Source organism: Myodes glareolus, chromosome 20 (genome assembly GCF_982192425.1).
Source record: "Myodes glareolus chromosome 20, mMyoGla1.1, whole genome shotgun sequence".
In the NCBI taxonomy this organism is placed as follows: domain Eukaryota; kingdom Metazoa; phylum Chordata; class Mammalia; order Rodentia; family Cricetidae; genus Myodes; species Myodes glareolus.
This window is the reverse complement of record NC_142045.1, coordinates 13,858,850-13,882,672: the sequence shown is the minus strand read 5'-3', so window position 1 is coordinate 13,882,672 and position 23,823 is coordinate 13,858,850. Positions and strand designations below refer to the sequence as shown.

Sequence of the window (23,823 nt, the reverse complement as noted above, 5' to 3'; positions counted from 1 at the left end):
TCAAGCATAAAGGCGTGAGACTGACCACTGGGTATCATGACCCACATGATAGAAAGAAAGAATGAACTACATTCATAATACATGTATTATGACATGCACGTGTTTTCTCTTGTCTCTCTTTCTTTCTGTCCATCTCTGACTCTTTCTTTCACACACACACACACACACACACACACACACACACAGAGAGAGAGAGAGAGAGAGAGAGAGAGAGAGAGAGAGAGAGAGAGAGAGAAATGCCTAATAAAAACAAAACGTAAAAAGGAAGTCAGGACCACGAGGGGTGCGTCCACCCACTGAGCCGGTGGGACTGATGTAATGGGAGCTCGCCAAGGCCAGCTGGACAGGGAGTGATGGAGCATGTGATCAAACTGGACACTGTGAATGTGGCTGTCAATGAGCAATGACTGAGAAGCCAAGGACAATGGCACTGGGTTTTGATTCTACTGCATGGACTGACTTTGTGGGAGCCTGGTTTGTTTAGATGCTCACCTTTATATACCTGGGTGGAGTGGGGAGGACCCTGGACTTCCTATGGGGCAGGGAACCCTGACTGCTCTTAAGACTAGAGAGGGAGGGGGAGGTGGGGAGGGGGAGGGAAAAGGGAGGTGGGGAGGAGGTGAAAATTTTTAATAAAAAAAAAAAGTTGCATCTATGGGCTGGTGAGATGTCTCAGCACTTAAGGCCCCTTGCTTCTCTTTTAGAGGACCTGAATTCAGTTCCCAGCACCCATCTTGGACAGCTTCCAGCTGCCTGTAGCACCAGCTCCAGGAGATTCATTGCCTTACAAATGTACATGACACACACAGAGAGACGAGACATATACATGCACGTAAGTAAGAATAAATCTTAAAATAAAAATCTGATGTTCTCAGGAACGATTTGCAATCATTCTTCCCTACTAGGAATATGTGGCATTAACTCACCCACCACGCCATTTCATGGCTGGCTGTCTGACAACATTTTCTATAATGACAACCACAAAGTGTTTTTCAAGTGATGAAAATGAAGTACTTGCTGGTTGTGAAGAACTGGAAAACATTTTTCACTAGAATAACATGATGTCCTGACTTACAAATGACAAAGCTGGTTTATCTGCCGCCATCTGGTGTTCTTTTCCCTCACTAATTGGCAACTTCATCAGACTGACAATAGCGAAATTTTCAAAGATGACCTGAAAGATGTATAACTCTATGCAAACAGCACATAACAACCAGGTGTGGATGATCTTAGAAGCTCAGGTTTCTGAGAACCTTCTCCCTCACCCATATTTCCAGCCACATTCTAAATCCCACTCACTGTTCTTTGTCTAACACCAATGTACATAATAGACATGAGAATTGCTTGTTAAAATTGCATTCTGACTCAACCAAGGCCAGGGACTGAGACTCTGCCTCTCTAAACGCTATGCATGCCTTGTGATGTCCTGAATAGAACTCCTCAATAGAAGTTCTATAGCGGCATTGTCAAAGTACTGCTCAATGTCAGCCTCAGTTAGGTAGGCTTCAGTTAGCTGGGAGGAGCAGAGGGCAGGGAAACTGTGGTCAGGATGTTTGAAAGAAGAATCTACATTCAATTTCAAAAATCTTAACAACAGACTGGTGTCCAAAAGAGGTGATGAAGTAAAGTGGCAATCTTCATATGATTCCTAATAATGTTCAGAGAGGCCACTGTCTGTTTCTATTTACCAAATATCTGTTTATTGCATTTTGGTGTTTTTTGTGTGCATATGTGTGTGTTTATGTGAGCAGGTGCATGAATTCCACACTGTGCAATTGAAGGTCAGAGGATACTTTATGGAAGCTAGTTCTCTGGTTCTACTCTGTGGATTTCAGGGATTGAACTCTGGTCATTGGGGTTAGCTTCAGATGTTCTGGTCTCCTCTGGCTTCTTCAGCAGTAACTGACACTCGTTCATCATCCACGAAACAGAGCCTGACAACACCTGTTTTTACCTGAGACTGAGCCTTGGTATAGCAGAAATGAATTAGAAATCCCATTGTTCTTTTGTGCTTCAGAAACAATTAATCACAAAAACCCCATCTGCTCTCACATTACTGAGACACACCCTCTCTACCCTTCTTCATTATTTACAAAGACTTGCAGATGAAGACTTCTTCATTTCTGCCGAAGCACAGGCCTTCTGCCAATCCTCTAAGTTGACCCTCATTAATAAGAGTCCTCCCTATTATAACAGCCTGAATAAAATCATCTCTTTAATTATTTCTTGTAATTTGTCTTGACAGATCACAACGATAATAACAAAACCCACTTTGCCCTGAAGTGTCCCTAATACAGCACTTTTTCTACAATGAAAGTTTTAAAGACTCCGAGAATACGTATGAATGGTTCTGAGGAAGCTAGTGGTAAACCTGACCTGCAATGTTTAAATACTAGGAATACAGCATACCAAAGAGGGAGTTCAAACTGTTTGAGAATCCACTGGGAACAACGTGGAAGCTAAAGAGAGGGAGCATATGATGTTCCGAGCCAAAATATAAAGACAGAGAATACAAAAAGATATTAAAAGCCCAGTAGCTAAGACTGAAAAGTCACCAGGGATTAGGAAGTATTTGAAAGTGTCTCATCTAAAGTAATAGAATATTGTCGGTACCTGGCAAAATGCCTCTTACAATACAATTGCCAGATAAAATTCACTATTGTTTTCATGTTCTTTTCTCTTTATAAATAGGCATTCTTCCTTAAAATTATTATTTAATAATTTACTGGGGGCAATTACTCTGAGTCCTATCCTCTCAAGAGTTTCATTTCTAAAGGCCCATATTGCTGTAATGTCCACATATTGCATTTGAAATTAGATGAAAAGAACCTAAACTTTAAATTAATTCTAAACTATGTCTTAGCTGTGTTGCTACTCAGTCCCCATGCTCTCTTTCTTTCCTACCAAGGCCAGTTTCCTTTCTAGATGGTTCACAGACATATCCCTGTCTCCAAATCTGGAAATGACATTTCCCAACTTTGAACCCTCTTCATCTGCATTTCCTCTCTCAGTGAGGAGCTTTTGCTTTGGCAATAGTTATTCAACTTGAAATTTGATAGATATATATGTCTGATTGGAGCAGGTGATACTTCTCATCGAACACTTAGAAACACTTTGAAGGTAGTTATTTTCTAAGATTTTTATTTAAAAAATATTATGCCACTTGGTAAGTGTTTCGAGTGTGAGTAGTGGAAGACAGATGCATTGCACACTTCTCAATCATCATATTAAGCTGCCTTCAACCTAGCTCCATTCTACACACCCTCCACACTGTTTCTAAAAGGTTTTCTACAAAATAAATGTGATCAAGTAAGTTTCCTGTTTCTTTTTCAACAATAATTTTGTTCCTGTGGAGGATTTGGTAGACAGAGGACAGTTATTCTCACATAAAGCTAAAGAAAATGTCAGGCAAATCACAAACAATACTCTTATAGTCATCAGAGGGCATGGAGAGGAAACAAAGAGGAACACATTAACTAAAGAAGCAATCAGCATGAAACGTTTCCTAGATGACCTGATTTGGCAAAGGTTTTCTTTAGGTCATATGTGGACATTTTTAGGAGATAGATTTTTGATGAGTATTACCAAACCTGAAATATCCCAAGAACTCAAAAAGGTAAAGTTTAGGGCTTTCAGGATAGTCTGGGTTACAATTAGTTCAAGATGAGCTTGGGTTACAAAGCAAGAACCTGTCTTGAGGTGGAGGTGTATACTTTGTTCCAAATGTTCTGTTAGCTCTGTAGGGAAGTACAATATATTATAATACAGAGAAACCCAGTATCTTTGGCCAGTATTCCCTTCCACTTTCTCTGAATACTGGTAGGGGTGGGAGACCATTCAGTAGAGTGAAAAACCAAAGAAATATATCATCTTGCCAGATTTATAGGACAATATTCCTCTATCTAAAAAGACAGACGTCTAACTCGGGAGTTCTAAATCAAAAGTACCCTAAGTCCACTGAAAGCTGCACCTCAGCGCTATCTATCACAATTCCAAGTTTTATTGGCGCATGTTGACCACAATTCTCTCTACAGAACTAAATAGTCTTCACTTCAATGTCTATAAAGGTTTTTAAAATTTCTCCTGAATAACGAAACTTTACAAGACTTACAAAGAAGATATAAAATAATAACCAAGAATCAAGAATAAAAGCAGAAAGCAAAAAATGATCCAAGATTACCCAGGGTGAGCAGATCAGAACTGTAAAATTACTATTCTAAACAAGTCTTGTCTGCACAACAGGCACAAGCGCACAGTGAGAGTGCCAGCTGTATAGAAGAGTGAGGCAGGAGGATTATCTAACTTCAGGAGTTTGAGGCCAGCCTAAACAACAGAAAGACTGCATTTAAAACAAAACAAAACTCTGGGGAGTAACCAATCACTAATGGATAGGATTCAAGGCCCACTCCATAAGATGGAATATGTATGTCTATATGCATTTATGTGCCCAAATATTTATGAAATCTAATTAAATAATTGATTAAATATATATTTTTTCTTAAGTTTATTTATTTTATGTGTAGAAGTATTTTTTTTTCCTATGTGTGGGTCTTTGCATCATTTACTGAGTTCTGAAGTTCAGATCCCCTGAAACTGGACTTATGGATGGTTGTGAGTTACATGTGGGCTCTGGAAATAAAACCCCAGTTCTGAAAAAGTAACAAGTGAATTTAGCAATGAAGAAATTTCCCCAGAGGCTAGGCACATTTAAAAAACAGACTGGAGGGCTAGGAAAGTGATTAGGGGATAAAAAAACTCTTATGAAATCATTGGGACCTGAGTCTCATGCCCAAAACTCATGTAAAAAAATGTTAATGAGGAAATTCATTGTAACATGAGGTCCTGTTTTGTTTGTGGTTCTGTCTTGCCTGGCCCCCCAGCTGTTTAAGTCCCAGAGAAAATCACGCAAAGATTTCTATAAGTTATAATGCTGACTGGCCCATTAGGTCAGGCTTCTTACTGGTTAACTCTCATATCTTGATTAACACATTTTTCTGATCTATGTTAGCCATGTGGCTCAGTACCTTTTTCAGTGGGGCAGCTCACATCCTGCTGCTTCGGTGATCTGGCAGGAGTGGGAGGAATCAGCTTCCTCCTCCCCAGAATTCTCCTACTCTCCTTGTATCATTTCCACTTCCTGTCTGGTTTTCCCACCTATACCTCCTGCCTGGCCAATCAGCGTTTATTTAAAACATGATTGACAGAATACATACAATTCTCCCGCACCACTTCCCCCTCTTTTTTTAAAAAGAAAAACAAAGGAAAATATCCATAGTCCATTTTTGGGAATGTGGACGTAGTATTCCAGACTACTTCCAGCTGGTTGGGGGAGCTGATAGTCTTATGGGAACCTAAAGAAAATTTAGAGTTATGGCCAAGTCCAGACTGAAGTATCCTGTGAGTCTTGATCATCTCAGGCAGCAGTCTTGAACCTGTTTTGGATGAAGAACTCAGACATCTGGGCCATCTGCTCCTACCAGAGATTTTTCAGGTGGCCTTCCTTGATCAAAGGTGATTTTTCTTAACTCTGAATAAATCCAGAGCCTCTCGTTTTCTGTGGAAACAAAAGCAAAATCTCTTTTCCAAAGTAACATACCTTTTGACTTCAATTTTGAAGCCAAGGTATTTTCAAAATACCTTTCTTGGATTGATTCTGTAGCATTTATAAGCAAATATCTTTTAGCAGCTGTTGCTCCTTCCTCAGCATTTAAACAATTAAAAGAGAGCATAATAACATACAGTATCAAGATTCTCTGTGTATTTTCCATCTTTACATGGCTTTATTTTAACCTCTATTTCTTTTATTTTTAGTTTTAACTTTTGACTTATTGAGACAGGTTCTCTGCATATCTTTGTCCTGGAACTCCCTCTGTAGACCAGGCTATCTTTGAACGCCCAGAGATCTGTCTGTCTCTGCCTCCCCAGTGCTGGGATTAAAGGTGTGTACCACCACACCCAACTACTCTCTTTTTTATTTCTAAGGCTTTAAACCTTTTTCTTTTCAAGCCTGCATATATTTTTAACACACTGTAAACCATTTAGAGGTTTTCTTACTCTTTAAATCTTTCTTTACTGTATATCTCTCCTTTTCTAACCACATGGGTCTTTAATTTGCTAAGGAATATGAAGAAAACAACAGTCAAAAGCTCTTAAGGCGTTTCAAGGTCCTTGCCAGGAAGCAAGCTGCAACAGTGTTTCCATAGTCCGGACTGCCTGCTTGAAAGAGTCAGAGTTTTCCGGGCAGGAGGTCCAGAAAGCCAGCATTTTAAAACAGCGCAGCTTTTTTTCTGCTATAGCTGAAAACTGAAATGCTTTACTCTAATCTTTCCCAAGCTTTCTCAGGCTTTTTGTGGACGCAGTTATCCACGTGGGTGCCATTTTGTAACATGAGAGGGGGGCTGCTTGTTTGTTTTGGGTTTATTGACAGAATACAGACAATTCTCCCGTACCAATTCATATTGAAAACAATACTACAACAAGATCTTTTGATTAAAGGACATGGTCTCAGATAGAGCCTTGCTGCTCCTGGAAGTAAAGCTGGGCAGCATAAACAGTATTGTACCTTGAGAGCAAAGATAATAACACCAAGACATAAAAGTCAAAGCAGTCACAGAGGAGATAATGTAGATCCTTTAGAACAATGGATTAAAACACATCAGTGGTTTCTCATTTTTGAAGAAATCAATGCCAATATCCCTTGAAAGGCACTGTAAGTGCTCCATCTGGGTTTCTGCACATTCCTTTTGGAACTCAGCCACATAGACCACCATGTACTTTCTTTTGACTGTGCTACTCACAGTCTAAAGGCATATTCTATGACTACCCAAAATATGCACACCCCTTCTTTTCTGGCCTCCTTAACTATTATTACCTGTTTGGCCTATTTAACTTGGATCTGTTCTGATCAACTATTTTGGTTGAGATGTGTGTGAATTTGTGTGTATGACTGTGACCTTGTGCATATATGTGCAACGGTACATGTTTGTGGCCACCCTGTGAGATCATTCCCCAGAAGCCATTCACACTCTTTGTTGTTTTGTAGGTGGTCTGGGTCTTTCTGCATACACATATTTAATTTCTTGTGCTGGATGGTTTTATATAAACTTGACAAACACTATTGTCATCCGAGTGGTGGAAATCTCAATTGAAAAAATTCCTCCATAGGAAGGCAGTAGGCAACCCTATTGGGTGCTTTTTAAAATTAGCGATAGGTAAGTGAGAGTTTAATCACTTCTTTGAGGACACAGCTCTGGTCTTGTGGCCATGGGTCCTATGAGAAACCATTTTGAGGTAGCCATGAGGATAAAGCCAAAAAGAGCACTCCTTTGGGACCCCTACATTAGCTCCTGCCTTCAGGTTCCTGGCCTCTTTTAATTCCTACCTTGACTTCCCTCAACAGACTGTGACCCAGAAACAGAAGCTAAATAAACCTTTTTCTCCCTGAGTTACTTTGGTCATCATGTTTCACACAGACCCAGCATAACCCACAGCTCACCCTACAGGTTAACCTAGGATGCCCTCTCTCTGACTTTCCTAATTGTTGAGTGCTAGGATTACAGACTAAAACCATGCACACACATCCAACCACATGGAGATCCAAATTCTGGTCTGTAGCAAATATTTTGTCCTTGGACCAATTTTTCCAGCAGACACACTCATTCTTAATGTTAGATCATTCTGATGAAAAATAACAAGATTACCTAAAGGCTTAAAGTTTAATGTTACATGCTTCAAAGAGAAATGAGCGGAAAGAAACCTCAAGACAATAAGCAAATGTATTCAAATTTAGAACAGAGGAAGTTTAAGGAAGATCTTGCAATGTGATAGTATAAAATTAGAAAGTATAGTGATAAGAAATGACAGCTGTTCTGGATGAGAACCAAAAATTGTCTCCAAGTGTGGCTACAAGAACACAGCTCCCTCCTGCAAAGGTCTTGTTGATGAATGATTTTGAACCCTGTGTGAGGCACTGGAAAGCTGAGGCAGTGGTTCTCAGACCACTGTCATGCTTCTCCAGTCCTTTCAGTATCACAAACTGAAAACATTCCTTTCCCATCAGTTATTGGAAACGAGATCCAGTATGCCTTCTCTGTACCTCACCCAGTTTCGGGTTGTGTTGTCTGAATTCCCATGAGGCTCCTTTTGTGGGAAAGATGCTTGGACTAATATTCCTCAAATGCTCACAAATTGCAAAACCTAGAAGAGTCTGAAAAATAGAGCATTCTTGTGCACATGCCGTTTCGAAATCCTCAAAGACCGTCCACTTGTATAATTTCAAGTTAAGCTTCCTCGCCCTCTCTTATTAGCCCGGCACTGCAGCTGGAGCCTCTGAGACAATGCACTTTAAGTGGCCTCTATTTATAGAGACAAGGGAAGAACCGAGCCAGATTGCCAGAGACTCTTCTAACTCTTTAAAATCTCATGATGTTTCTATCTCTGGTATCAGCTTTGAAAATGAAGGTTCTTCAGGGAGGAGAGGTGCTCAGCTATGACAGATTCATGGTATCCAAGGCAGGCTTCCTGCAGAACAGCCACACAATGAAAATATCCATTTCATGTGTTGCAGCCATTTAGCTCTTCTTGCTGAGAGCACAGAGCTGTAAACCTTGACAACCGCACTACACTTTGTTTCATAGCAACCTACCAGGCTAATGTGCTGTTTTCTTGCTATTCTCCTGTATTTCCTTTGCCTTTCAATGGAGTCAAATGAAGAAAGAATGGTGATTGTAGGCCACCTAGACTTACTTTCAGAGAGCAAAGGGAGCTCCGGAATTGGGGGCTCATCTTCCCCTGGTTCTTCCTTAAAATATTTGTCGGGGTCAAGAAGAAATGCAGGTTGGTTCACTTCAGGCAGCTCTTTCAAGTTTCTAAGGCTTAAAGCCCTAAAGGTGCCTTCAAACAGCAAAGTCCAGGGAAGGAGAAGAGAAAAAGCACAATGAATGTCGTTAGCTCTTTGAAATGACCTAATGTGTTTCCAAATTCACTTTTTAAAATTTACCCGTCTTATTACTCAGTTGGTGCAGCTGCAGTGATTACCGCATCCTCTAAGCACAGCTGAAAATAAACCCAGGGTCCTTTCTGTTCAAAGGACAAAGAGGAACCAAGGCTTCCTTTTCGTTTATTTTCCATTTTGTGTATTTTCTACAACATTCCCTTGAAAATGACTATTCTACAGTCTTGGAAAGGCTTCAATTCCTCTCTTTTATCTCCAAGAAAATTATATCCTTTGTGAAATGGAATATATTTTTCAGTGGTTTTTTTTTGAACAAAACATCTAAAATTTTGAATTGACAGGTAGTTTTTCATTCCACCGTAACATAAGCCACAGCAGCATCTTATTTATTTTGCCTGCAAAGAAGTAAAGGGACTTATGTGAGCTGCACATTAAAAGCAAAGTTTTGAATGAATGGGAAAAAGTTTCTGCCTCAAATGACAAGTGAGCAATGAAAGAGAACTCAGTAAATGTTAAATTCAGGTATGGTTTTGTGCTCTGTGATTGTTATTCCTGTGAAGGCAGAAGCTGTGCTTTTACTATCTTGCTGTGTTTGTTCTACAGGGCCTACCCTAAGCACATGGTTCTTGAGCTTCGTTACACATCAGAATCATCACTGAGAGAATATTAAATCATGGGTCACCAGGTACTTTTTTTTTTTGAGAGAGAGAGGAAAAGAAGATTAATGTACTAGGATTTACATTTGCAATGTGTTCCATAATGCTGCTGGTGCTAGACCTAATAACTCTCTGAGAGTCAGGCTGATGTCAAGCATCCATTGCCATTTACTGTGTATGCTAGAAACCTTGCATGCTATTTAATAGGTCCAGGCCTTACCCTCCTCCTTCATCAGATAAAAAAATAGAATCACGCATTTTATTTATTAGTATGAAGTGAACATTCCTCGTAGACAACATAGCTCCTTGTCTTATTCCTATTAGTCTATAAAATGCTATTCTATACTGTTTACTTACTGACTGATTTCTGTATAATTTCATGATAGCAAGGTTTATGTGTTTTTTTCTTATAGATATTTCTCTTCTTATATTTCAGGCTGAAATTTGTTTCTTCTAATGATCTGAAAAGGGAAGAAAATAATTAAAGTATAATAATAATTAAAAAGTTGGAGAGATGTTCTCTGGCTATGGCAAAATATCTTAAGTTTGCCAAATGTACATATTGATCCCTGTGTTTGTAGATAGTGAGAGTGACATTTGATTAAATTAGTGAAGCCATTATGCCTTTGAATAAAGTGCCACTACTCAGTTGTTAGCCTAGCAAGGAGAATACATAGGCGAAGGCCGGGAAAGACTCTTCTCCAGCTGTGAAATCAAGGGAAATGACAAAAGATTTTATAAAAGCACATTCACACTCCCCTCGCCATGTGTTTAGGTGATGAGACCCAAAAAACATTGTTGTCATCTGTCAGGCTCTCTTAAAACATGCCTCTTCTTTTACAGTATCCAAGCCAAAAGTGATCAGTAATTTTATGCTTCTATATGTATCTATAAGAAAACTTTAAAGGAACTGGAATACGCACAAAACCTCCTACAGATGAAATATGGGAAGCTGTGCAGGCTAACCGTGGCTGTCAACTTGACTATACCTGCAATCAACCAAGAGTCAAACAGCTGGCATGCCTGTGAAGAATTTTATCAGTTGGACCATTTGATTTGAAGACCTACCCTAAATCTGGGCCACACTTTATGTTGATATTTCATACAAAAGGATATGGAAGAAGGAAGTGTTTGCATTTTGCCTGCTTGCTCTCACTTTCAGTGGCAAATCCAGCTACCCTGCAGTGGAGGCTTTCCTTGACTGGGGTTAGAATCCATTTCTTTGTTTTGCCGTATTGACTGAGGACCTGCAGCTCTCTAGGCAATGTCTGGGATACCATCATCAGACTGGAACTGCTGAGACATCCAGTTTCATGAACTGAACAACAACTGGATTCTTGGTCTTCCTTTAGGTAGACAGCCATTGTTGGACTAATAAGAACACAGCTCATAATCCACTGTAATAAATTACACACACACACACACACACACACACACACACACACACACACACCAAAACTTCTGTTCCTTTAAAGAACTCTGACTAATACAAAAGAGAAACCATTTTATACCACTATACATCTCTAGCAGAGACGAGAAAATGACCTTTAGAAGTTTAACATTCACTGTCATAGATGCCCAGCTTAACAGACAAAACTGTTGCTCCTGAAAGTCACTCAAAGTATGTAAAGTCCAGCAGACATGGATGTACCTACCCTCCTCATGTCATGTGTAATGATGGGAACCAGCCGACCCCCTGCTCTGCATCTCTTTCTCACATCCCCAGACCATTGGTCACCACTCTCCCACCTGATAACTTTTATTCCCAGTTCTGTCACAGGTAAGTATGGAATCATGAGATAATTCTTAAAAACTCAGTCCTAGTTTTCTTTATATATATATATAAACTCTTAGTGTTTTGGAACTATTTGTGAGTGTGTGTGAGTGTGTGTGTGTGTATGTGTGTGTATGAGTATGAGTATGTGTGTGTGAATGAGTGTGTGTGTATAGTGTGTGTATGTGTGTGCATGCTTGTATGTGTGTGTGTATATGTGTGTGTGCATGTTTGTATGTGTACGTGTACCTGTGTGTGTATGTATGTGTGTGTTCCTCTCTTGCTCTTTCTCTTGGTTATCTCTTTCTTCCTTTCTTGGTCTCTGCCTCTCCACTTCTCTTAAGTCCTCTCTGCTGGCTCTGTTAAGTCTATTACTTCCTTGACATGCCCTGACCTCTTCCAGATGCTTCTGCATATACTCTCCCTCATATCTACAATAGACACTCTTCCTCCAGCATGTCCTCATTTTATACATGCCAAAACCTGGAGGAACCTGGCCAGCAAGGAAAACAGAGAAGCAGATGTTTCTGGCCATTGCTTGACTCCCTCTCTTCCTGACCTCCGACTGGCCTCCCAACCTTCCTGGACCCCAAGAAACAGGCACCCTACTTTCAACTAAGCATCTACAGAAGAAATTATGTTGTTATCATCAACAAAAAGCTGGAATGTCAGATCCAAAAGAAAGGGGACAAATAGGTAATTATGGTACCTATTAACATACAAAACCACACTGTGGCCTCCAAGCTCTCTCAGAACCACAAACACATGTTTCAGAGTCCATGCTGGCACCCTTCCTCTCACCTCTTCTCGCCCTACCCCCAACTTCTGTAGCTCATAGGCTTCCCTTTCGCCCAGCTTCCCATTTACATAACCCTGCCATTTTGACCATGGTCTTTACCTTCTTCCTCGGCACCTTCTCTCTTGTCTCTATCTCTTGGTCATCCCTTCTCTTCCTTTCCTGCTATCCCCCTCTCTCTTCCTGGTTTAGTCTCCTGACCATATTCAGTGACCTATTTTCTCTCCCTAATCTAGACTTCCAGGCATCTCTGACTGTACTCTCCCTCGTATCTATAATAATATAGATAACCTCCCTCTCAACCATATCTTGGAGTGGGTATGGCTGGACTTTATAGAAGTATCGCATGTAACTCCAGTTCTAGGGAATATGATGCCTCCTGGCCCCCGTCGGCTGCTACCGGCACCTGGTGCACAAAAACTATGAAAAGGCACGTATGTATTTACAGACAAAATATATAAATTCTTAGAAATTATTTTAAAAATCGTTATTAGAACCTAATTAACTAAACTCCAAATTTTGTTAGTATTATTGGTGGTGTGGTTTTTTTTCTTTAATGCTCTTTTTCTGTAATATCAAAATTCTAAAGATCTGATTCCTGAGCTTTCTGTAGCCTATGATACTTTCTCACATTTTCCTTGTTTATCACAATGTTGTCAGTTTTAAGGAGTAGGTGTCATATTCGTAGTCGACTAACCCTTAATTTGGACTCAATGTGAGATTTCTCATGTGTTTACACTGCAGTTGTTGGTCATTTGGAGGAAGGTAGTAAGAGTGAAGTGCTGTCCTGATTACACAGCATCAGAGAAACATTGTCATCTGACTGTCGATACAAACCTTTATCTCCTGGCGAATATTATGTTGCCCGATTCACACTAATAACATCCTGACTGTGCTCACTGGAATGTAATTTTTCTCTGGAAGCAAGTTGTCAAACAAGCCAGAATTTAAGAGGGGGCAGGTAAAAAGCTATCTCTTGAGTGCCCACGTATCTATGAGAGAATCATTTGGAGTCACATATTTTCTAAGAGAGCTTTGCTCCCTGGAAACAAACTTTGGATAGATGAGAAGTTTTTTTTCCCAGTAATGCTGGATTGTTTCCCTCACAATAGGTCATTGCTCTAAAAGGAGCATATTCTCAGGATTGGAGAGGTGGCTCAGGTGTTACGGCACATAATGCTCTTGCAGGGGTCCCCTGATTGGTTCCCAGTGCCCATGCTGGGTGGCTAGCAACTGCCTGTAATTCCAGCTCTAGAAGAATCCAGACCTTTGATCTCCGTGGGCACCTGTATTCAGGATCACAAGCCTACACAGACATACACAGAAGAAAAACTAATAAAAATAAATATTTTCAAAACCAGCGTATATAGTCGCTTCTGAGTTTCACAGATTAAATCTGGCATCTTCAGACTGTATAGAAATCTGTAACAGTGGGGATTTAGTAGTGGATCCAGGGAAGGTAGGCTGCCACATGGACAAGCTTTGCAACTATTGGTCAATAATACAATTTCCTGAAAAAGTGTCATAGGCATAAACTGAGTGCAAAAGCGTGGGAGGTTGGAAGGTCCCACATCTGAATAGTTAATGCCAGACCTTGGCTTTTCCCCCTTTTACCCTTATTGAACCATTTTCTCTTACAGTCTCATCAAGTAGAATTTAAATTGACTATCTTTTGTAGGGAACAAAATGTGTCATGCAGAGATAGACAGATAGACAGAAGTAGGCAAAAAGTAAAAGAACCTTCCAGGAATTATAGCGTATTGATTGACCTATTTAAGTGACTACACATAGACTAGGGTCAGGCTAATAAACCTTGAAGGCAAAGGACATCTCTGTGTGATGCTAGACTGCAAAATCATTAACATACTCTAAGGCTAAGAGTAAGGCCAAGAATATACAACAGTACCACTTGCTTTCCACCGATATCTAGTGTTCAGGAGAATCTTGAAAATATTCTCAGAACTGGAAAGGGGTGAATATTCCTAAGAGGAGGCGCACAGATAAATATAATGAAGCCCAGCAGGGCGTCAGTTCTCTCTCCTCTGGACGTACACAGGAAATATGATAATTGTGACAGGAACTCCAGAGTCCTTCGTGGTGTAACAAGAAAACAGAGGGTGGTGGCTCTGATAGAGCAGGTACCTCACAAGATACTGGGTGACTGGAGAGGAATGCTTTATTACTTCAATCCGGTACATGCTGGACAAGCGTCAGGGCATAGCACGTACATTTTAACTCAGCAATTAGAATATCTGAAGCCTTTGGGTGAATATTTGATTCTCTCCTCCAGACTTTCCCAGATGTAAAATGGGAATGAAAATAGCATCCCTCTCTTCAAAGTATTGTGAGAATAAATGACTTAAATGGAAAAAAAAAACTTTAAAAGACTTCCTGAAATATGCTTAGAGCTCAATGAATGTGGGTTACTATTATTTTATTCAACAGCATGGCATGATTTTATGCTACGAAGGGAGTTCCAACACCACTTCCTAGCAAGTTCTAGTACTCTTGGTAACAGAAAGATCAGACAAACATCAAGAAATATGACACATGACCCAAATGATAGCCTATTCTTTGAAGGTTTTAAAGACTTGAATTTCAAAAATTAATAGATCTTAGCATTTCATAAATTATATGCGATAATGATCACCACAGATTGTTGGTAAAAGCTGACTGTCAGTCATTCAAGATATTTATGTCAGATAATCTCCAACTTAAAATAGAATGTAATGATTTTTGTATGTCTTTCCTTAAGTCTATCCATTTTCTAATTTACTTTCTAACATGGCATCTATTGTCAAAATAATTAGGTAATCAATAGCAATATAATTTTAAATATCAACTCCTTACTAGTAAGGATAGAGCATATATAGCACACTATTATTTATAAGGTATAATAACACTAATAGTGAAGTGTAACTTCTGCTTTATGAAAACTGCTGTGGTTAATGTAAATTTTTATTTTGTTTCTCATTTGACTTTTTCTGGTCAATTTTTTGACCAGAAAATAAATTTTTCTCTCTCTAAATAATTTTTAAAATAATGACCAGAAGGGAAAAAAATAACACACAGTCAAAGAGGGAATGGAATTGCTTACTATTTCTGTAGAGCAATAATAAACACGGAAGAATGGGTGCTATATGAATGGAAAGATTTGTCTTATCTCTAATAGTGATTAAGTAGAGGAACATGTAAGATGTTGTATGAGTGCATCTCATCGGGATTCTTCAAAGAGGGGCTGAATGTCCTAAAGATGTTTCCGAGAGCGGTCTAATATGCCTCCAATAATTCTTTCAACTTCCCTATTGAACTGTAGATGTCAATATACATATCAAAATGTTCACATTCACAAACAAAGAAAATCCAATTAACAACAAGGAATAAGATATCTTAGGGTGGCTGGCGAGAAAGAGGCAAGGTGATCTCTGTTAGTTTGAGGGCACCCTGGTCTATATACTTACTAGAATCAAGGCCAGCCCAGGAGTACACAATGAAATGTTATTTAAAACCAACACCTCTTGTCTAAATCACAAAAAAAACAACGAAACATCAGCAGCAAAAAGATATCAAGGGAGGACCAATGAGATTGCTCAGTGTAAAAAGGGACTTGGCGCCAGCCTGAATATCTGAGTTCAATCTCTGGAACCTGCATGGTTGAAGGAGAGAACCAACTATAGAAAGGTGTCTTCTGACTTCCAGACAGTGTGGCACATCTGCATATGCACATATTCATAAACTCATAAAACAGCAGATGGTTCATTAAACTTTACACAATAATTGAGCAACATGTGGTTGATTTAATGTACATTCAAAAATGCTTTCTCCAATTTTTTTGAAAAACTTTGCCAACCATTTTGGGGAGGTGGGCTTAGTAAAGAAAAAAAACATGTTGTTCTTAAAATGAAAATATATCTTGAGGTTATAGAGTCTAAGAGTTTCATTGTGCACGTAATTCCATTATGTGGGAATATATTCCAGTAAGCAGCACTTCTCCATGACCTCTGCATGAGCTCCTCCTTCAGGCTCCTGCCCTGTTTGAGTTCCTGCCCTGACTTCCTCCAACAATGGACTATATGGTGTGATAGTGTGAGCCTACTACACCCTTTCTTCCTTCACTTACTTTTGGTCTTGGCGTTCTGCCACAGCAATAGTAACCGTTACTAAAATAGAGGACAAGTACTGCATATTGCACTCATGTGAGAAAAAATACATGTTCTGGTTTCCTGTTGGATTTCTTTGTTTGTTCCTTCACTGCTTTTCATTTTTAAATGGTTTAGCAGTTTGGATGAGATGAACTCCATGTTCTTGGGCATTTGAATGCTTGATACCCAGTTGTTGTTTGGTTCTTTGGGTGGACCTGGGAGGTGTGCAGTTGCTGGAGGAAGTGTCTATTTAGGGTGAGCTTTCAGGTTTACAAGCTTCCTTCTCTCCTTAGTTCATTCTATTTCCGGTTTGTGGTTGGAGATGTGAGCTCTCCACTGTTTCTAAACTCTTACCCCTCTGGGACTGTAAGCCAGAAATAAGCCCTCTTTCTCTAAGTTTCATTGTTCATGGTGTATCATAGCAATACAAACGTGATGAATACAAATGGTAATTGTTTTTGTTTTGTTTTGCAGAATTTAATGGAAGGAATATCTGTTTCTCTGTATTCATCACTAACTTAGCACAAAGACCTTCCTGCTGGTTGTTCAAATTCTCCGCTCATCTTCATCTTTTCAAGATTTACATTTAAGATAACTTCTCACCATCCACATACTTCTCACACATGATTTCATGAAATATTTTAATCATTATGGAACCAAATGTTTATGTATAAACCAGAATATAATAGGCACCAAATTAATATTTCTATGAAATGAACTGGGGGCATTCAGGTAAACTTCACTTATTTAATTCTTCGTGTTCCCTTCTTATTACTAAGTTATACCTTTTCTGTCCCTCTACCCCTTTCTTACCTCATTCCGCTCATCTACATATGCTGACATCCGCAATTACCTAGTCATCAGAAAAGAACTATCCTCAAGCCTCTTCATATTTTCAGGATGCTTGTTTTTCTTTATCACGTTTGCACAAGGACAGGACTCATTTTTCTTTTGCACGTTTGCACAAGGACAGGAGTTGACCTTGTCTGTTCTCATGTTTACTCATTTAATTAAGTAAAAGAATTTGGGCTTCAATAATTTTTTTAAAGACAATTTTCCAAGGTTGAAAGGAGTTGTAAAATCTGTTGAAATGACTGGAGAGTTCACCTGACAAGCTGATAAATTTATTGTCATAGTCCTGGTCACAGTCTTGGGAGAATTAAGGGTTACAACCCACAAGTCAATTGTGAGAATGCATTGGTAACCATTTTCTTTCAATTACAACATAATTCCTAAATGGCATTACTATGTGCTGTCTCATAACAACAATCAGAAAGTTATTACAAGCCAATTATCTGGAATAAGCAGAATTTTAAGGAGCACAAGCAATGGCTCTTGTCTGATTTTTGTTCTTTGAGGAGCATGCTGCACAATAGAGAAAAGTGTGCCTTCCTATCCTGAACTTATCCATGACCCTCAGACATACATTAACTGTGGGAAGACCAACTGTTTTAAAGAAAATCCATAAATTTTAAAACATATCAGCATTATTTTTCATAAAACAAGGTGTCTAGGAGTGATAAAACATAGAACAAAATGAGAAAAAAGTTCACAACACTGATTATATATATATATATATACATATATGTTGTGAATATGTATTTATATATATTATATATATTTTATTTTTTGAGACAGGCTTTCTCTGTGTAGCTTTGGAACTCACTCTGTTGACCAGGATAACCACAAACTCACAGAGATCCACCTATCTCTGCGTCCTGAGAGCTGGGATTAAACACTGACTTTTTAAAGGTAGTAACATACTTTATCAGAAAGAACGGGACCCTACTGAGGGTTTCAAGATGGTTCATCAGCTAAGAGCACTTGCAATCCACGTCTGATAACTTGGGTTTAATCACCGATGGGGAGAGAGAACTGACTCCTAAAAGCTTCCATTGAGAAATGATCTCCATGAGATCTGTGGACAACTATGCTAATTGAACAAATTGAGTGTACACGAATCTTTTTATTAGCCAGCAACCAAGAGCAGACTCATGCCTCAGGGTCTCTTAGTGTTGAAGCTGATAGGTATAGCAATTTTAATTAAAAAGAATGCAAAAGAATAGAGATGAGAACAAGGAAAGAGATATCTCGATTGAGGAAGCCATTATAGGGTTAGCAAGAAACCTGACTCTAGAGAAATCCCCAGGAACTCACAAGGTTGGCCCCAGCTAAGATCCTAAGCAATAGAGGAAAGGGAGACCCAAACTTGACTTACCCTGGAGTCAGACATGACTATCTTAATTAAAATAAATATCTTAAATATCACCATATTTAAATATCTTAAATATCACTCTTCATCCAGCAACTGATGGAAACAGAGGCAGAGACCTACATCGGAGCACTGGACTCTCCAAGTCCAGCTGAAGAGTGGGAAGAATGAGAATATGAGCAAAGGGGTCAAGACCATGATGGATACTCTCACTGAAACAGTTCTCCTGATCTAATGGGAGCTCACCAACTCCAGCCGGACTGGGAAGGAACAAGCATAGGACCAAACTAGCCCTCTGAATGTGGTTGACAGTTGCATGGCTGGAGTAGACTGAGAGGCCACTGGCAGTGACACAAGGATTTAGTATGTACTGGCTTTTTGGAAACCTATTCTCTTTAGATGATACCTTGCTCAGCCTAGATATAGTAGGGAGGGCCTTGGACCTTCCCCAAAGCAATGTGCCTTACCCTCTCTGAGGATTGGATGAGGGTGGGGTGGGAAGGTATGTAAAGGGAATGGGAGGAGGGGAGGGAGTGAAAACTTGGACTGATATGTATAATTAAAAAAAAGATAGTTTGCTTTCTTTTAAAATAAATAAATAAATAAATAAATAAATAAATAAATAAATAAATAAATAAATGAGAAGCACTGGTCAACATGTCCTGGGGAGGGGAGAAAACATAATTACATCAGTATTTGAGGGGGTTTAGAGCAACAGTTCTTTTTTGTTGTTGTTGTTAATTTTAATGGTATTTTCTAGACACTACATGACATTTTTTTCTGATTTACACTTGCTCTTAGTTACTTTAGCTTTATATTTTAACATGTAAAAGCATCACTTATTCTAGTTAGTATGTCTGTACCAGGATCAGAGACACAGACAGTCCCAAAAGGGTTGTTAATATGGTTGTCGCTATTGGGGTGTGGAAGACTGAGAAGCATTCATGCAGACACAAACAGAGTCATGAAAAGGTGTTGCTGCCTTTTAGCCATTTCACTCTGAACTCTACTCCATGGCCTCTCTCAATCTCCCCCGTCTCTCCTTCTGCCTTTCTCTGTATCTCTCTCTCTCTCTCTCTCTCTCTCTCTCTCTCTCTCTCTCTCTCTCTTATCTCCCTCTCTCTCTCTGTCTCATAAATAAAATGAAAATTTACCTTTAAAATGGTAAGCTAGCATGGTGGCTGGAACATATAATATTTACATTGACCCTTATAGGGATATGGAATAAAATCAAATCATGATCTTGCTGTGTTGGCCTCACTTAACTCTTCGGCTCATCTCCAAGATGAGCTGGTGGGAAGCATCACATCCTTGGTAAAGTTTTTCCATTCTCTGCCTTCTATGCTTGTGCATAGTAGTGACGTTCTGTTCCTAAAGCAAAAATGTCCTTTGCCTGAGAATAAATTGATACTTGACATTTTGGAAAGCTACAATTCAAGAAATAGAAGAATAAATACCAAAGTTCAATTTAGCATAGCAGGTTGTTAAAAAGAGAACATTTCCTTTGTCTCTATTGCAGCAAATATTGAAAGCTTTGAAAAGCAAAATTATTAATTAGAAATTTAAAGCAAAGGTCTATACCTCCTGCTCCAAAATGATGTGGTACATTCTTTGTACTGACCCACTATACCAAAAAGATCGTGTCAAAACAGATCTTGTAATTCCTGTGCCCACTACCACACTGAAGAAGTGACAAACACAAATTTAATAATATCAGAGGAGATTCAGTGTGCATTCCTCTTCCACAAAGTGAAGTACACTTCACATTTCCTTATTTGAGCCTCATTTCATGCTGAGCAGTCGAAACACTGCAAGTATAAATCCTGAAATGACCTTAAAGGGTAGCAGTAGATTGCTATGTCATTAAAACATAAACAGGTACTCAGGCAGTGCTGTAGGTAGGAGCTCCACAAGTAAGCGTGAAGGAGAACACAGTGGAACATGTGTCAATGTAAGGTTGTATGTATGGACAGACTATAGCCACACAGAAATTAACTCAAGTAGAGTTGTGCACTGGCTCTAATCTAACTACAGTGTGTGTGTGTGTGTGTATGTGTGTGTGTGTGTGTGTGTGTGTGTGTGAACTCAGGAAACAACCAATGAGTGCATCAGTTTGAAACATTCAAAATAAAGATCCCTCTGTGGGCATCACCAAAGAACCCCCAACTGTATGTACTCCTATATTAAAAGTGTAAGATTTGCCCATGTGCTAAGCCTAGAGAAGTGTGATTCCATCATTCTCCTTCTCTTTCAGTATTTCCATTTCTTAACCTCAAAAATTGGAAAACAAACAGATCAATGAGTAACAGGGAAGAAAGAAAGACAGTATGTGTTGGGAATGATAATCTATTGGTCAACATAGAAATAATACAGTAGCATTCAATTGATACATGCTGGGAGTTTTATAGAGCAGATTCCTTATGATTTGAAGCATTATTTCTTTTCATATTTGGAATAGTGAGTGAATTTCATTCTTTCATAAGCAAGTTCAAATGAATACCCGGTTATGTCTTGTAATGGGAACAGTGCTTTTTATGAGCATGTAATAGTTTTTTACTGAATCAATAATAACATTCTGAAAAGGAGTATCAAATCCAGATAGAGTCACTGGTTAATTCTAGAAAACATGTAAGTCACAAGAAATACCAATTTTGTGCCACAAAATAGGAGTAAAGGAACATTTGGTAATGTATTCTAGGAAGTAGCACATTCTTGTAGCAAAACAAGACACAAAAAATCTACAGAACAATCTCTCTTACGAATATAGTTTCAAAACTTTAAAATATTATTAAGACAATCCAACTCTACATAAAAAGGAGATATATAAAACAGCCAAGTAGAATTTTTTCAAATGTACATGTGCAAAGTTTCTCCACCATTTAGAAATCAATTTATTCAATCCTTCCTCCATTCAATATCAGATTAGAAGAAATTTTAACTAATACAAAAAGAAAACAAAGGGGCTGGTGAGATGGCTCAGTGGTTAAGAGCACTGACTGCTCCTTCAGAGGACCCGGGTTCAATTCCCAGCACCCACATGGCAGCTCGCAGCTGTCTGTAGCTCCAGTTCAAGAGAATCTGACATCGTTATACCAATGTGCATGAAATAAAGTTAAATAAAGTTAAAAAAAGAAAACAAAAAGAAAAGAAGTACAGATTGGAGAAAAGAAATAATAATAGTTTTGTGTGAAAATGATGTTATCTATAGGAAAAGATAAAAATAACAGTTCTAGAAAAGATAAATTATTATAGCAAGACTTAGTGATTCCAGGTTTTTTATCAAAAATATAATAATATATATATATAGTCATATATAATAATCAAAGGACAATTGTATTTTGAAGTATTGCCTTCTCCTTTCTTCTTAATTTTTGGAGATCCTACACACAACACTGCCTAGGCACCAGTTTATGTCTTAATGAGATATCAATCCACTGCAACCCACTAATGTAATTTCAGGGTTTATATTTTCAGTATTTATGCTAGCATTGAAATATTTAAGCATAATCTAAAAAATACACATTGGAAATACCTGTGTTGGAGAAACCATGATATTCTAAGGAAGGAATTCTTTTTTAAAAGATGTATAAAACTAGAAGAATATTTTTGTATAGCAGTATCCTCTAAATTGAAACCTTCACCCCACTGGTAAGAGGCAGGATTCAAGAAACTTCAAGTGAACAAAATGTCAGATGTCCCAGAAAGTGGAAATTTGCAAGATTCTAGAAGCCACACCCCAGCTTTATGGTAGCAGAAAACAGCTGCCATGAGACCAGTCAAGCAGAGCAGAGATAATCCTTCCACCTGGCTAGCTGCCTACAAACATGACAGCTTTCATGAGTCATCAACTGTATTGACCCAGTATTTTTCGAGACACAGCTATTCCTTTGAGTCAACCCTTCTATATGTTAGTTCTCACCCATACTTCCATTGGTAATCACAATAAAACTCATCAGTTCACCGAACTGGACTTTTAAGCAGCTATTACTTCAGTCTTTCGTATTTCACTTTGTGGGAGTAGTGACTTTGTATGTATTGTGTCTCCCCATCAAAAGTCTGAACTACACATTCCATAGAAACCATAATCATAATTCTAAAAACGTGTCTTATGAATGTCAATAAAGTGCCTGAAGATTTTATAAAACCGTGTAAGACCCAGAAGAGCCAAAAGAATATAGAGTAAATAAAACTAATACTATGAACAAACTCTACTTTTCTTCAAGGCGTAAAAGAAAATTGCAATAACCAGAACAGAAATTTGTTGGTGAAAAACAAAGATGGACAAATCAATGCAAAAGGCTAAAGGTTAGAAATAGCCACAAAGAATAGAGTTATTATTTATAATTATATTCTAATTAACTACTGAAGGTGTAATCAAGACATCATTTCTTGATAAATGAATTAATTGTCCATCCATATTACTTAGGGGTTAAAAAAACTCTCTTGTCTTTAGTGAATACTGAGGAATTTTAATGTGTGTCCCTTAGTGAAGGAAGCTATCCTATAAGATTTTCTCACTATATAACTCTTAACTATATGTCATTATGGTATGGGCAATGATAATAAGAGAACATAATACCAGTGGGTGCTAAATTCAGTCACAGGTATGGTAAATGAGTAATTGGGAGAAAGACTATAAAGACATGTAAGAATTCAGTCTGAAAAAAGAAACAAAAGATGAGAGTTTAAATAATCTCAAATAGACAGGGAATTTAATTACAAAAAGATGCCATCTCCAAATATGTCTATACTGTGGTCAGGTTACAGGACACAGAAACATAATAACCAGAGTTCAGAAGAATATCAATTACCTATAAATTTGAGTGTGTTTTGTGGTCATTTTTATTGAATTTTAGGAAACAATCTTCCTCAAGATCCAGTAACATCACTTTGGGGTATATATCCAAAGGATGCTGAATCATGCCACAAAGACCTGTGCTCAACTATGTTCACAGCAGCACTGTTTGTCATAGCCAGAACCTGGAAACAACCTAAATGCCCCTCGACTGATGAACAGATGAAGAAAATGTGATACATTTACACAATGGAGTACTACATAGCAGAAAAAAAATAACGACATCTTGAATTTTGATTTTTGAATTTTGAATTTTGCAGGCAAATGGATGAAGTCTACTTTAATCCCAAAAGCAACTATTAATCACAAACTATTTTACATTAGTATAGATTTTGGTTTATTGATACAAATTTAAAGTTATACTTTTGTTATACTGTAGTTATGTTTCTATTCTTATTTGAGGTATTATGTTTATTCCACTCATTTAAAAATTAA

General features: G+C 38.4%; 1 protein-coding gene across 4 annotated transcripts in view; it reads right to left on the bottom strand.

The window, feature by feature from the left end:
• Positions 1 to 23,823, bottom strand: part of Wdr49 (WD repeat domain 49) — a 128,011-nt gene that overhangs the window by 5,616 nt on the left and 98,572 nt on the right. For 2 of the 4 annotated variants that reach the window (XM_085682497.2, XM_085682498.2), the window contains 2 exons: positions 9,967 to 10,070; positions 8,746 to 8,892 (listed from right to left, as the gene is read on the bottom strand). The exons of 1 other annotated variant lie outside the window; for it this stretch is intronic. In XM_085682497.2, the coding sequence (XP_085538623.2) occupies positions 8,746 to 8,892; positions 9,967 to 10,070 (251 nt within the window). Of the gene's footprint in view, positions 1 to 8,745; positions 8,893 to 9,966; positions 10,071 to 23,823 lie in introns of those variants that run through there. One more of the 4 variants, XM_085682500.2, reaches the window with a different exon arrangement.